Source organism: Homalodisca vitripennis, chromosome 5, assembly GCF_021130785.1.
Source record: "Homalodisca vitripennis isolate AUS2020 chromosome 5, UT_GWSS_2.1, whole genome shotgun sequence".
In the NCBI taxonomy this organism is placed as follows: Eukaryota; Metazoa; Arthropoda; class Insecta; order Hemiptera; family Cicadellidae; genus Homalodisca; species Homalodisca vitripennis.
Window position 1 is genome coordinate 88,051,272 of NC_060211.1, and position 14,976 is coordinate 88,066,247.

General features: G+C 30.0%; 1 protein-coding gene and 1 non-coding gene across 2 annotated transcripts; both read right to left on the reverse strand.

Annotated features, from left to right (window-relative positions):
• Nucleotides 1-780: 780 nt before the first annotated feature.
• Nucleotides 781-14,674, reverse strand: LOC124363547. The gene is made up of 5 exons (XM_046818797.1): nucleotides 14,622-14,674; nucleotides 13,558-13,630; nucleotides 9,750-9,874; nucleotides 5,547-5,833; nucleotides 781-1,344 (listed from the first exon to the last, which is right to left on the reverse strand). The coding sequence occupies exons 1-5, from the start codon at nucleotides 14,672-14,674 to the stop codon at nucleotides 1,340-1,342; spliced, it is 543 nt and encodes a 180-aa protein (XP_046674753.1). The 3' UTR covers nucleotides 781-1,339.
• Trnal-cag lies at nucleotides 14,597-14,680 on the reverse strand. The gene has a single exon. It is a non-coding gene; the product is annotated as a tRNA-Leu (tRNA).
• Nucleotides 14,681-14,976: the final 296 nt, after the last annotated feature.

Sequence of the window (14,976 nt, forward strand, 5' to 3'; positions counted from 1 at the left end):
ACATATTACTCAAAATTACATCTATACCAATAACATCATTCCACACAGTGGTGGAACCAGCAGAGATTTTTAAAAAGACGTCTTTGTGAAAAAAAAAAAACATAATTTTGTATCATAACCAGGCATGTACTCAGACCGATTGTGTCGGAACAATTTTACAGGGGCCCGGGCCCTCAAGGGGATCAGGACGGGCCTTGCTACACGTCTATTTGAAGGGACTGTGTCCACGGATGGTGCGGTGGTGGGACATGATGAGGCCTGATAGAATTTCTTTTCCGGGGCTTGCCAAAGCTGAGTAAGGCCCTGATCATAACCATAAAAAATCATATACACTCAACTGTGAATATAAGAAAATTTCAACTTTCTATTTTTTTGTTGTAACGGGACGTGTATACTTATGTGTTACACTAGTTATAATGATAATTTAAAACTCTGATGGCCCTCTCTGAGAATCTGAACTAGATCTACCTATGGTAAATAATAAGAAATACCTATAGGACCATAATAGTCATCTCATATTAAATAATTAGTGTTAAAATTACATGTAAATCATGCCTTGATGTCATGAAATCACTGTAAAGAGTGATAAGCATGCACTGTAAGGTGTAGTCAACAGCCTCTTTGCCTTGTGTATATACAATCTAAAATATAATTGTACGTTCTCTAATTACTTATGATTAAAGCAATAAAAAACCTCAGTTTGCTGCCTATATGTCAGTAAATAATTACACCTGGATCCTCTAATTTTGAACAATAAAACAGGAGTGTGAATAAGAAAAATATTAATTATTATATATAATTAGGAAGGATATACAATAATTATATATAATCACCAATTTACACTATTATTACCATGTAAGCATTATTGATATAAGGATAAAATAATGATCATATTCTAGAAATCCACTGAAATGTCATTATTTTGTTCCACATTTAACCCCCCTCATTAAACACATCAGTGGGTGGGGTAAATGGGCAAACATCACCACTATCCAAACATTCATCACCCTCTTCTTGGTTCCTATACTTGTTTGATGGCATTTCCTCTCTTTTACACCCTTCATGGTCCTCTTGACCTATTAAAGTTTCTTCAATCTTCGTAATATCTACAGGATTATCTTGGATTTCGTGTTCAAATTTTGATTTTTCATCTATCATCAAATTTCTGTCTTGCCTTAATTTGCGAATCCTTTCGTTTTCTTGGGCGAGATGTTTCTTAAATTCATCTCTAAAATAAGCATCCATAGACTTCCATACACTGGCACTGTACATGAGGACAACCACTAAAATCAGGAATCCCTGTATCACTCCACTCAAAGCCATCGTTAAGATTCAAACTTCAATCTGAAAAATAAGAAAACAAATGAATGTATGCATTAAAATATATCAAAACCGTAGTTTTAAGTATTTTATGACATGAAATATTGAACTATTGTTGAAACTAGTAACAAATCAGAAAACTTATTGAAAAAACGTTATTGATCATTTAAAAAAAGGAATAATATTAAATTTAGAAATTCATATTGATTAGAATTATTTTGATATTAGTGTATTTGAAATTATTTGGTTCCAAGTGATCAAACATTGACTTTAGTTTCATTGTTAGAGATCAAGATTTGAGTTTTATTTTGGGGTCATTAGTTGTAAATTTTTGTGTCTTTGTTAGTTATTTTATAGAAGGAGAGACCAATCCCCTTTATAGCCTTAGTGTGCTCGTCCTCATGGGCCACAAGCTTATGCGAGGATCTTGTCAAACAGAATAAGGGAGAGAGTCAGTACAGTACAAGGTCGATGGTACTGATAAAAGGTGAATTGTCAAAGACAGGATTTGAATCTGTGCTATCTCTAATTCAGATCTTAAGTCCGATATCTAGATCGTTCGGCCATTGGCACTTCCAAATAAATTGCGAATTGAAGATTTAAAAAAATATTATCCACTGTAATCTATGTGCCTGTGAGATCTACTTACTTCTATAATATATTTTATGTTTAAACATAAAATTTATGAATAAACAATTAACGAATCATGATATCCAACATATTTTTTGTTGGTTTAAAATGAAGTCATTTAAGGTAATAGGTAATTAATTATTTTTTGTAGTTTGGTGGTTTTATAGGAGGAGAAGCTTTCAGAACAGAACAACTAGTCTTTCAGGAAAGTGTTGATCAAAATGTTATTGACCACAACACCAATGAAAATAATATGGATTATTATGAAGCAATTATTTGTATTTGGTCTTTTTTAATTGCTTTAACAATTTTTCATATCTTTTGCAACACAAAGCGTGTGGACAATATCAGATATATTTTTCACTAAATCAATATATATAACTTAAATACAATATTCAAAATGCAATGTCAAATTTAATAATTGCCTTGTTTAGGAAGGGTTTTATAACTCAATAAGAATGTTATAGCCTTTTGAGATTGTTATGTTTAATCATGGTCTATTATGGGTGTTTTCCCTCTGTCATACAAGATTTAGTTTTAAGCTGGGTCTCAACATGTCTCCAAAGTATTTTTGGTACAAAAAAAGCTGTCCGAATTATCAAAGGGCTACCTCCATTACATCCGTGCAGGGGGGTTTCCCCTCTCAATACCCTTACTTTGCCCTCATTTTTCATCTTCAGGGTAAAAATGTGGACTATTAATAACTTGGAGGATCTTCCATTAGTTTGGGAATGTCACAGATATCCAACAAGGAACATGGTGACTTATGTAATCTCAGGAAAAGCCTAACATTCTCTGAATGTGAAAATTTTCACAAGATCACTTTTTTATAATAATGTTCTGCCGAAAATAAAAAAGTGCAATAAAAACCTAGGATTCTTAAGAAAAAAAAACTTTCCTGCTTGAAAAAGAGTTACAGTTTTCAGAAATTTCTACCTACCTGATTAGAGTTAAGGATTAGATAGATAAGATTGACCTTTGTCTATTATGTTTAAGAATAGTAAGTACATTGACTATCTATTACTACAAACATATTAAATTATTGACTGAGATATTCATCATTCAGAAATAAACAATATCTATTGTCAATGATGCACTAATCATGATAAAGGATAAAATACTACTAATGGATAAAATACTAGTGATAATGGATAGGTTGGCATCCTTACAAGTAGTGTACCTACTTGTATCTTGCTTGTCTTTCATTCAAGTTCAACTCATGTAATCGAGTTTAAAAGTTTGTTGCACACACATTCCCCTAGAAACATTTCTCTGAATGTTTTATGTCAACCCCTCTTAGCTTTATTGGTTCAAGTTATTTGTCTCATGAATCATTGAAACCTTTTAAAACGAAACTGTAGGATATTATTCTACCTGAACTTGGTGTAATTGAAAACTTGGAAAAATCCTATTGGAAAACTTCTTATAACCATCAGACCTTCCTATAATTGGGCATTTTGATTATCACTGTTTGGTTCATCAAGAACAAAACCAGTGGACAATTAATATGTAAAATGATGTATATATACAGGGTGTTTGAAAAGTATGGGCACGGCTTAATATTTTAAAAACCATAGGAGATAACATGTATAAACTTTGCACAGTGTCATATGGCTATGTAAACTATTTTTCTTTGCTATTACCATGACATGCCAACCATGGGGGGACGGCCCACAGAGGAAAACATGGAAATCTTAAATTGAAGCATGGGTCGAGTGATACCTCATTTGAAAGAGCTCACTTAGTAGAGTTGAATGCCGCAAACTGCATCTCAAAAGGTTTATCCAATCAGAAATGGCGGGTTGTTTTAGGTACACATTGTGAAGTACATTATGCGCTGCCATTTCTGACTGGATCGTCGTATTCTGATGCGGTTGGCGGCGTTTCACTCTACTATCCAATGTGTTTTTTACTGACTTTTTTAATTAGCAAATTATGTTATAAATTTATAACACAATAAATACCGATGTTTTTTTAGTTTTATTTATTATATATATATATATATATATATATATATATATATAAGTATGGTTGTGTTAATATAAAGTAGTGTTTATACAGAACAGTTGATTAAATTTAACATGCTATTTTAATTAATAATGTTTGCAATTTTAGAGATCAAGATGGGATTTTTCGCAACTTTAGAAACCAGGTGGGTGTAGCCCAGAGGGACTTTTAAATAAGCATAAGCCTATATCTTAACCAGGCAAAGAATGTCCATACAAAATTCCAGTACAATCAATTGATTAGTTTACGTCTGAAAGTGGAACAAACAAATAAACTGAATTTCACATTTATAATATTATATAAGATGTATAGACCTATGCAATACAACATGAGCTTGTGAACACGATAACTGCCCTAATCTTTGATTCAAAATAAACAGTATAAACATGGCACTTACGAGTACGTCTTAAGACAAAGTCTTTAGCGATCATTAATCAATAAAAAGTGTGAGTTCGAAGCCTTTTGCATTTGTTCAAAATGTCTTGTCTAATGAATAGTATAGATCAAAAATGAAATTTATATGAATTTCTTTGATTCGTATACTTTTACTGATATCTCTGGTTCCATAACTTTATATATATATATATATATATATATATATATGAGGTCTTAATACTTACCAATAAATACTTACCTAACAATATCACCACAAAAGATAATGATTAAAATATGAGAAAGAGAGACAGACTTACATACCTAATCCGTAGAACTAAATTATTTGAATTGTCCCCTTATTACAAATGACTAAAATTTTATAATAAAATTCCAATATCTCTATCCTCTTTGCCTCCAGAAAAGTTCTTTATAAAATAAAAAAATATCTTAATAGTGAAAGAATATTATTCAGAAAATGATTTTCTAAATGAATGAAACCTTCATTAAATAAATTACCTTCCCCCCAACCATTTCCAAACTTTTTAATGCATATTTTATTTTATCACTTATTATTTTTAAATGTGTTTTATGTCTTGTAAATTATTTTATTTTAGGATAAGAATAGTTATATCTAGCTTTATTTAACTTTAATATGAATAAAATTATAACCTTTACCTGTACCATTAGAATTTAATGTTTATACATACTGTTTAATAATATACATACTGGATCACTGTTTGTGTGAATAATATTGATTATTTATCAATAAATTATTAATTATGTTTGTAATGTTTTTTAGGATAAGTATATTTTAAATTATATTGGCGAGTCACCTGTTTATTGTAGATCTTATCTACTACATTTATGTAATAATAAATTTATGATTTCCTTATGACAAGAGTACATATTTTTAGAAACCGCCTGAATGCTTATAACTGTTTAAAAATTGTAAGGTTTCAATTGGTGGTGGTGTTTGTAAATCTTTGAAAATAACTATGCATATATCTATGCCTACTATTAATTTTATCTTTTACAACTATCTTCATTCATACATCTTGAGATGATAGTCGCACATGAAATCTATTTTTATTCTGAATGCATCAGAAGTGGTATTTTCTCATAAATGATATTACCTTCCCATTTCTCTCACCTATATAGGATTGTAAATTAGTTTATTCGACAATGTCAGGGGTAAGAGGATCATAATGACTTACATGTTAGTTCTTCATCATCATAAAAGAAAGATCGAACAATGTAGTATGACTTTGATATAGAAGGCCAGCCCAGGGTTAAAAACACTCCAATAGAGTTGAGGATGACAAAGACCTTCATGAACTCCACACCTTGCCCAGTCCTCAGCCAGTTACTGAAACCGGAGTTCTCCTCCTCATCATCAAATACAGGAGTGTTCTTGGGCTTGTCCTCTGGTTGTTTCTTCACAGCTTTAGTTGAGGTGGAGGACGTTGTTGGGGCTTTAGTACGTTTCTTCATTATACACCCTCTGTAAACAATAGTAGTATAACATCATTAATTGAATAAATTTTGAATTGATATTGGTCTTTAGTTATTAAAGTGATGTCTTGACCTAAATATAAATGTAGAAAAGTGTTTAAAATCGCGTCTAGCTGCTTACAGATACTTCAATTTAAAAAAAATTGTATTGTAAGTAGACAAAAGAGATACAAACAGGATAGTTTCCATGTTTAAAGTCTGCTACTATTAAAAAACTTATGTGATAAATGAATATTTTGTGAATATTCTAAGCAATAACCGTTTACTAAATTATTTCAGGACAGCCTTATGCAATTATTATTGATGTGAAAAAATTATTTGTCCAAATCAGGATTTGAACCCGATTACCTAGAATGATTAGATAAGATGCTACCCAATCAGCTACCAGGGACTATGGTATTTATTCAGTTACTTCACATACAACACCAATCACATACAATTTGTTGAACCACTTGACATGGCATTAATAGATATAATAACCAAAACTAGTATCAAAGAAGTTAAAGATACAATCCAAAAAGTAAAATAAAAATATTCTGTTGGAATTTATGAAATTTCCTCCAAAATATTAAAAGTCGCTGATAAATTAGCCTCGCCATTGGTTGTCATTTAACAAGCCTGTTGAAGAAAGAGAGTTCCCCTCAAAACTAAAAATGTTTAAAGTATTTCCTAAATTTAAAAGCAGGTGTAAACATGATATAAACAATTTATAGACCATTTCACTGATTCCAACATTTTCAAAACTAAGTTAATAATAATAGTAATAATAATAATAATAATAATATCCTTTATTGCATAAACAATAATACAGTTGCATAGCATGCGTTAATGCTACTGTAAATGAAACTGAAAGAATAATACTCCAAAGACACCTGGACACTGTGCTCAGCACATGTTAAATGAAAACCAAAATGGGTTTACAATATACTAATCAACTACCTCAGTATTTATCAAACTAATTGAGTTAGTGAGACAGCATTACAGAGAAAAAATGACCACTGCTTTGTTTCTTGACTTAAACGAAACATTTTACTGCATCAGCCACATAATTCTGAAGAAATTAGAATCACTTGGGATCAGAGGAATAGCTAATGAATGGTTTGAGAGCTACTTAAAGGGCAGCAAACAGACAGTTGAGCTAAACCATTTATCAAATACCATCACAAAGACAATCGCATCAAAAATTCTTCCTGTGCAAAGAGGTGTGCCACAAGGCTCTGTATTAGAACCACTAATTTTCATCCTATTTACCAATTAACTACCCCAACACCTGAGAAATTTACTATCTGTTAATGACACATAATGAAATAGGTTTCATCCATAAATATAAAAATTAAAATATATAAAACTACCTTTGCCAATTAAAACCAACATTAATCCCACAACCAAAGAATTCATTAACCCATTGGACTTGTATCACGGAACGGTCCCGTGACAGCTAGCCTGGGCTCAAAATTTATATCACGGAACCGTTCCGTGACAAGTACAGCGCCATCTAAATAATTTTTTTTAAACTCCTTTTTCAACCAAATGTTAGTATAAATTAGACTAATATTGTTGTAACACATAAGAAAAACTGCAATACTAAAATTAATTGAAATTTAAATGAATAATAAGTTACTATAAGAATATTAGTGTACTACAAGAGAAAAAAATCAATATTCTTGGAATTTTCAGTATTTAGAAAAAACATTTATTCTTACAAACTATGCATATATATACACATATTTTAGTATTGCTAGGTAGAGAAATACATTTCAAAAAAAATAAAAGCAACAATGGGGTATTTTATTTTATATTATTTGAGTAAAAAAAAATGTTTAATTAAAAAATTCCAAAAATTTTTTTAGTTTGTACAGCATTATTATTTTTAAATTATGACCAAATATATCAATATCTATTTATTATTAAAGCCCATTTCATGTTAATCTAAAAAGATATAAAATATAACCAAATAATTTGAAAAATAAATATTTTATAAACATATAACAAAACTTACATTTTTAGCATTTTTAATAGGATAACTCCAGTTGAGCTGATAGTAAAAATATGTATAAGCCAATGGGTTAATAGTGTAAAATGGAGTTTTAAGCAACCAGCTATAGACTATAGTCATAAATATATTGTAAGCACAGTCTAGCAGACTAATTTATTGAAAAATTAATAATTTAATAAATTAAATTAATTTAAATTTAAAATTACAATTAAAATTTATAAATTGTAATTTATTGAAAAAGCATATACCATGCAGTTTGTGTGATTTGGCAGTCTTTGTTGATCCATCCATTAGGATATCAATTTTGTTTTTCCCATGTGTATTTTAACTATGTATATTTTCTCTGATGATAACTTAATCTAAGTTGTTTTTTATGTACATCAATCTCTTAACAATATGTAAGTTCACCATAGTTAACACTTTAAGTGTAATAAACAAGGGATGACAATGCTTCACAGGGCCAGCTCAGCACGTTATGCAAATAACTTTTTTTATCAATAAAATATCACTGACTAAAGAGGAATATCCTTACAAAGGCCATAGCTAAAATGTGACTCAAAAAGCCCAGAATAATATGCTATTCCAAGGTATTCACATGAAAAAATATCTCTTAATTTCCAGATATTACAGTTAAACTTAATCATTTTTCTGCAAACAAAATCAATATGGGTTCTTCAATTCAATTTTCAATCAATGTGAACGCCTAATACCCTAAAACACGCCCTAATATACATTGGTAGAAACACAGAGTTTTGATATAGGATTCTGATGGAGATTAGGCCATACTATATAGGCAATATTATGATTTATGTAAGAAAAAAGGAAATATGTTCAATAATTATGAAATTACTATAACTAACACAAATCCAGATTCACTTCTAATTTAATATGTTTTGATACATTTTATCAACTGTTCAACTTCCAATGTAAATTTCATATAAATAAAAATGTAAGAGTAACACATGGATTCAGTTATTTTTGTGCTGTGGAAAGCAAATAAAAAATGGAGAAAATAATTAAATACAGTTATTATGGCCACAATGTCATGATTATGTTAACTTTAAAACAATTACCATCATAACTCAATAACAAAAATGTGTTATCACGTCCGTTCTATTCAAAATAAAAGGATAAGTAATATACAAAATCTCAACTTAATTTTCTGATATAAAATACATAATTACTAAAAGATGAAGGGAAAAATAATGAAATGTAGTTATCATGGATAAACATTTTCAAACAATTATGATAAAAATAAATCCTGTAAAAAAGTCTTTTGAAATTGTTATTCTTATACTATATCTTTATATTCATAAAAGAAGTCGTTTAAAACAAAAAAACAAAACTTGTTTTGATTTTCTCAACCTCTGCCATATTAACTAATGTGAGTGTTATTGTATGGTACTTTTTGTATACATAAAAAATATACTGGCTATTTAAAATAAATTTTTTATTTTAGTCCTGGGACCAAAAGGGTTTACAGTATGTTTGACTTTTAAAATGGTTTATGCATTTGTAATAATTCTTCTTATTCATATATTTATTTAACAATTTTGTTTAGCAATAAGTCATATTAAAGTTTAATACTTAATGTTTTAGTTTTGTGTTAATTATGATTAACTAGTTATCATGTTTCTCCAGGCTGTGCTTTTGAAGTTGGTAAACTTATGTTTTGCAATAAATTAGTGTAGTTAGAAGATTTTATTGGAACTGATCAATAACATTTTACTTCTAACACTGTTCAGATAGTGTACATAGATTGTATGTGGAATTGAATGTAATTTAAGATGTTTAATAATTTTTGTGGCTGGATAAAAATAAATTTAATGGTTCTAAAAACAAATTTCTATAAATTAAAAGTAAAGTTGTATTATTAAATTTCTCAAACAAGTAAGGAAACTTTGCTCACCCTAAATGTTGACAGTGGTGGTAGAGGTGAGTGTACCTCTCTTCTACTGTCAAACCCCACAAGCTCGGCAGCCTTACAACTGTGTACTGTAGTCTGTAATCCTGTTTCGTAATCTGATGGAAATGCTGTCAAATATCTACAGTTCTTAAAAACAATTTGAGTCTCACCTGAGTGCATGAGTGTGAGCAGAGGTGTATACAGGATTTGAGTTTGGGGTCCTATCAATTTATATATTATGGACAGGACTCAACGATATCATTTATCCATAACAAATGGATATGATTAAACATAAAGCTTTATCCTTGTGTACTATGATGTGATAGGTAAGGTGAACTAACAAACAAATTTACTTTCCCAAATCTCAGGAGTGGTAGACCCTCAAATTTTGCACAATTCTTTGTAGGTATATTTCATTGTGCAAGGAACGCATCCATTGCTTTTGATGACTGCATCTCCAAGAAAAAGTGGTTTACAGGAGATAAAGTCACATGACAACCTAAATGATATGTTACAAAACAATGAGAAAAAATATATTTGGATTTACTGTTGTAAAAATATTAGCACTTATCAGAATTATTTTATGCGCAACATTCTACAAAGTGTCAGTTTAATTATATAGTTGAGTAGAAAATCTGGTTTTGAAAAGTCAGGTATATATTTCTAGAAATGAACCGCTAATAACAAATATTTTGAATGTTTCAAAAAAGAAGTTACTGTAAACATTTGTTGATTGAGTACTTCTACAAAAAGTCCCAACAAAAATGTATTTTATTCATTTAACAACAAATGCAGCTTTCAAACTCATTAAAAAAAAATGTAAAGAGTGCCAAAACATAAATATAACTTTAGATATATGTTTATGTTACATAAAAAACTGAGTGCCCCAAAAATTGTATTAGGACCGATTAAAATGTTTAACTGTGACATTGATACAAGTAAAGGATTTTTGAAAAGTGTGGGAATAAAAACCAAAGTAGATGATGATATTATTAACATGCAATATTCTTCAAACAAGATTTACATAATTCATTTTTAATCTTGAAAAATTTGACACTCAAAAAGTGTTTATTTATTTTGTACAAAAAATTAAAATCATATTTAAAATGTGACTAAAAAGGGCATAGGGTATATTTGTTATAAATGTTATTTGTAATAAACAGAATTTACGAAATTTCTGTTGGCTCAGTTAGGGTTGTAGTTAAAAGGTTGAAAACAATCAAGGAGTGTAATTTCCTGTGAAATTGTAAATCACCCTTCCTCTCCCCAGGAATGTAATTAGTAAGTCTTCCACAGCCAGGGATCTTGTGCTTTAACTGTTGCAGTCCAACATCTGCAGTGCAATTGTCAGTCATTACCTCCTTTGGATAATCTCGCAAAATTTTGTAAATTTGATGGTATGACATATAAACTTTAGATTCTATCAAAAATGTTTTATGTTTTCTTCAAAAGCTTTATAAACAAAGTATCTGTAATATTAATCATTATTAATTTTGCCAAAATATAATTATTTTGAAAATTCTAACATTTTTATACCGGTTTGAAAATAGTAACTGTTCAAAAATACTTTAACAGAGAAAAAGCATGAGAAATATTTGACCAACTATGCATTTTCCTTAAATACATGATAGATACATTTTCCCTGTAAAACTGAAATCCTCAATATTGCATTAATACTTTAAAATACCAAATGACTTTAGGTTCGATTTGAAATCTAATTTTAAAAATGTTACTAATATATGCTATTTTGAAGAAGAAATAAAAAATATTGGTTTTGTATATTGCAAGTTTACTTATTTAAATATGAGGTAAATAGATTTGAAAGAAAGGTTAATGATTCAGAAATATACACAAGAAATATATCTCTGAATATGGATTTATCAAATTAATCATTATAAATATATATGACAGTTTGAAGTCCCAACATTATTATCATGCTTTTTGGAGCCATTTCAAACCCTAAACCCACTGGCTATGGGCTTGCATAGTATGCTGTTCAAGAAAGACGTCTTATGTATCTTAATATGGTGTTTATAAATCCAATAACAGTACTGGTGTTGAGTTATAACTTTATATTTATCTAGATAGGTTAGAAATGAGTTTTCGAAATGTGACATTATCTGTAATAGGAACTTTCTTATAGTGCCAGCTTGAACTATGGACATTAATAAATATTATGTTTCATGTGCTAAAAAAATGAGGCAAGCTCCGTAGAAGTGGACAAGTAGTTGAGGCAGGCAAAGTAACTTTCCATAGTATCTTTTCAAGTTGTCTAAACCTGAAAATCAAGTCAAATGACCAGTCCAGAGTAGAAAACTTCTAATCATAGATTATTCATGATGCTGAATTCGAATATTTATGCTGTTATGCACTTTATAGTTTTTACAAATATTAGCATCTCATATAGCATAACTTCTTTAATGCAGACACAAAAATGATTAAATATGAAGGGGTGGGATTCAGTTAGGTAGTGAAATACTCCTCTTTATCCACAGGAGTGAGGTGTAGAGTCAGGGAGTTCTATTATCTAAGAGATCAGAGCCGGATTTAAGCACAGGGACTTGTCTTGGGGCCTGCATCTTAATTAAAATTACAAAATAATGTCACTAGTCATGTTTTATTATCGTAGAAGGTGTGTTGACTTTTGTATATTTTACTAACCCAACAGATACCAGACTATAAAAAAGTGCTTGAAACTAACAGGAACTCAAAAAGGCATTTTTGTACCAAAAAGGATAACAAGAACACAATGGTCATGTCAAACTGATGCTACCAAAGCTCTTTTGTGAGAATATCAAGTAATAAAGTAGGCACTGGTGAAAATTTCAAAAGACATAGAGGATTCAGGGATATCAAGAGTGGGTGCTGTGGGTTTAGTTAGAAAAATGAACAAGTTGGAGACAGGACTGTATGCCGTTTTGGGACAGTATTTTGGGTCAAGTAAACAAAACTAGTGAATCTTTACAAACCCCTAGAATCAATGTGAACATAGCCACATGACCAGTTGACCTAACCCCATCTGATATATTCCAGACCCAAAGCTTCATTATAGTCATAGATGAACTTGTAGGTGCATTAACAAAAAGACTTCTAGCATACGTATTTAGTAATACAAAGTCTGGATTCTTTAACAAATTGGATATGTTCTCTAATGATGAGGTGTTAGCAGCAAGCAAAACTTAGTAGACAGCTACAAAGAAGATCTAGACGAAAAATTGAAGAATGTTAAGAAACGTTAAGAGTGTACCTTTCTTTGATGGTGAGTAATTGCTCTGCAGAAAGATAATTCTCCAAGCTGAAGAAGAAGCTGATCAAGAACAGACTCCAAACCAATGTCAGAAGACAGACTAAATATTTTGCTTAGTATAGAATACGACAATCTGTGGCAAGTCAACCAATAGGACATCATAAACGGCTTCATTGCGGAGAAGCTTAGACGGAAACTAATCAGCAGGAGTGACTGAAGTGAACATGATTTACAGTACATTTCATTTATGGCTAAAGATTTATTTATAAGTACTTAATGTAGACTTGTACTTTCTTGTTGACTTACTAATGTACATTAAAGTGTTAAAGTTATATTTACTTTTATGGCTTTATATTTACCTAAAATAAACTGAATTATAAATAAAGAATATTAAAATTTTCTAATGTCTTAAATTACGTTATCCATATGGGTACAAACATTATGTTATAACTGACGAAGCATTAATATTTTAAGGCCCGATAATACAGAATATTTAGTGCACATTCTCTTAAAATCACTATTTTACACCTATTTTTCAAATTTTCAATTTCAAATATTCCATACCCAGCAAACCACGAGCCCAGGGCTTGCACCGCAGATGAAGCCTAGGGGCATAGGGGGATTTCTAAATCCTGCCCTGTAAGAGATTAATTGCAAAAACCAAAAACATTGGTCTTATTATTAAATTTCTTGATAATGTATTATCAAGAAATAATGTATTATTGTATGTGATTATTTTGGCACTTAGTGTAAATCAATAAACACATGAATGAGAATACATAACAAATTATTATTAGTAATAAATTACAAAATTATATAATTTATTGACTTTGGAATTGGAAAGGAGAACGCTCAAAAAGTTAAAAGTAACTTTGTATAAGGGACACTTAGTTTTAATTAAAGGGGAATTGGAAGTGAGACTGTGTTACATAGAAAGACAGCTGGAAGAAGGGAGGAGAGGAAGCAAAGATTCTTCTTGTTAAAGGTGCTCAGAATAGTTCATTTCTGTCCTAGAAATCAAATTTCATGTTGGAGTAGTTTTAAGACTTTGTATAAAAGAATTCAAATTATATTTATGTACAATACTATTTACAGTTATAACAGATTTCAAATAAAATTGTTTTAAAAATAAACAGTTTATTATACTTGGATAGTAATGAAATTCTATTTATGTTACTCAAGAAAGAAATTTTAAAAATTTACTGAACTAAATTAACAGTACCATATTTGTTTCACTTAAATGATTTTTACAAGTAAGTGCATGGGATTTTATGGAAGAAGTTCCAGTACATGTAAAACAATTTTCATACAATAAACGAAATGTACTAGCAAACATTTCGAGAAGAACCTCATGTAAAAGATATTTTACAAAATAAAAAAGCTATTTTTAAATGTAATGTTTGAATCAATTATAATTTGAATCAATGTTAATGTAATTAACAATTGAACTTTTATTGTTAACAATAATTTGTTAAAATATAATGAATGTGAAATATTAAATAAGTTTCTTTAGTAAGTATATAATGCATATAAGCACACACAAATAATCATTCCTTTAAATTGAACATTTTATATAATGTGTTACAGCGTGCAAAAAGTATACTGTCAGAAGTGGGATTCGAACCCACGCCCACAGAAGTGGACTGCGACCTGAACGCAGCGCCTTAGACCACTCGGCCATCCTGACTGTGTATGTAATCACAATTCTGTTTAGATTACTGTTGCATCAGATTGACTATCTGGTGTCCGCCGCGTTACCGGCTCGTTGCCTATTGCTCATTGGCGTCATCTGATCAATTCAATTACGATCAACTCATACAATGTTTGTGAAAATTGCGTTCTGTGTCTCATAAGCAACTATCGTCCAATCTCAATCTTCCTGCGTTTAGCAAACATTTATAAAAGTGTTCTATGTAAGGCTCCAAACATTTCTGAAAAAATAACGAAATACTGAATCCAAAACGATATTAACTTAGAAAAAAC

Excerpts from the sequence above, each read along its gene's own strand:
- LOC124363547 (XM_046818797.1), bottom strand. The coding sequence starts at position 14,674 with ATGGCCGAGTGGTCTAAGGCGCTGCGTTCAGGTCGCAGTCCACTTCTG. Across the intron at positions 13,631-14,621 it reads CGCAGTCCACTTCTGTGGGC|GGCAGGATTTAGAAATCCCC; the intron begins GTGGGTTCGAAT and ends AATCTCTTACAG. Across the intron at positions 9,875-13,557 it reads CTGGGCTCGTGGTTTGCTGG|CATTTCCATCAGATTACGAA; the intron begins GTATGGAATATT and ends GATATTTGACAG.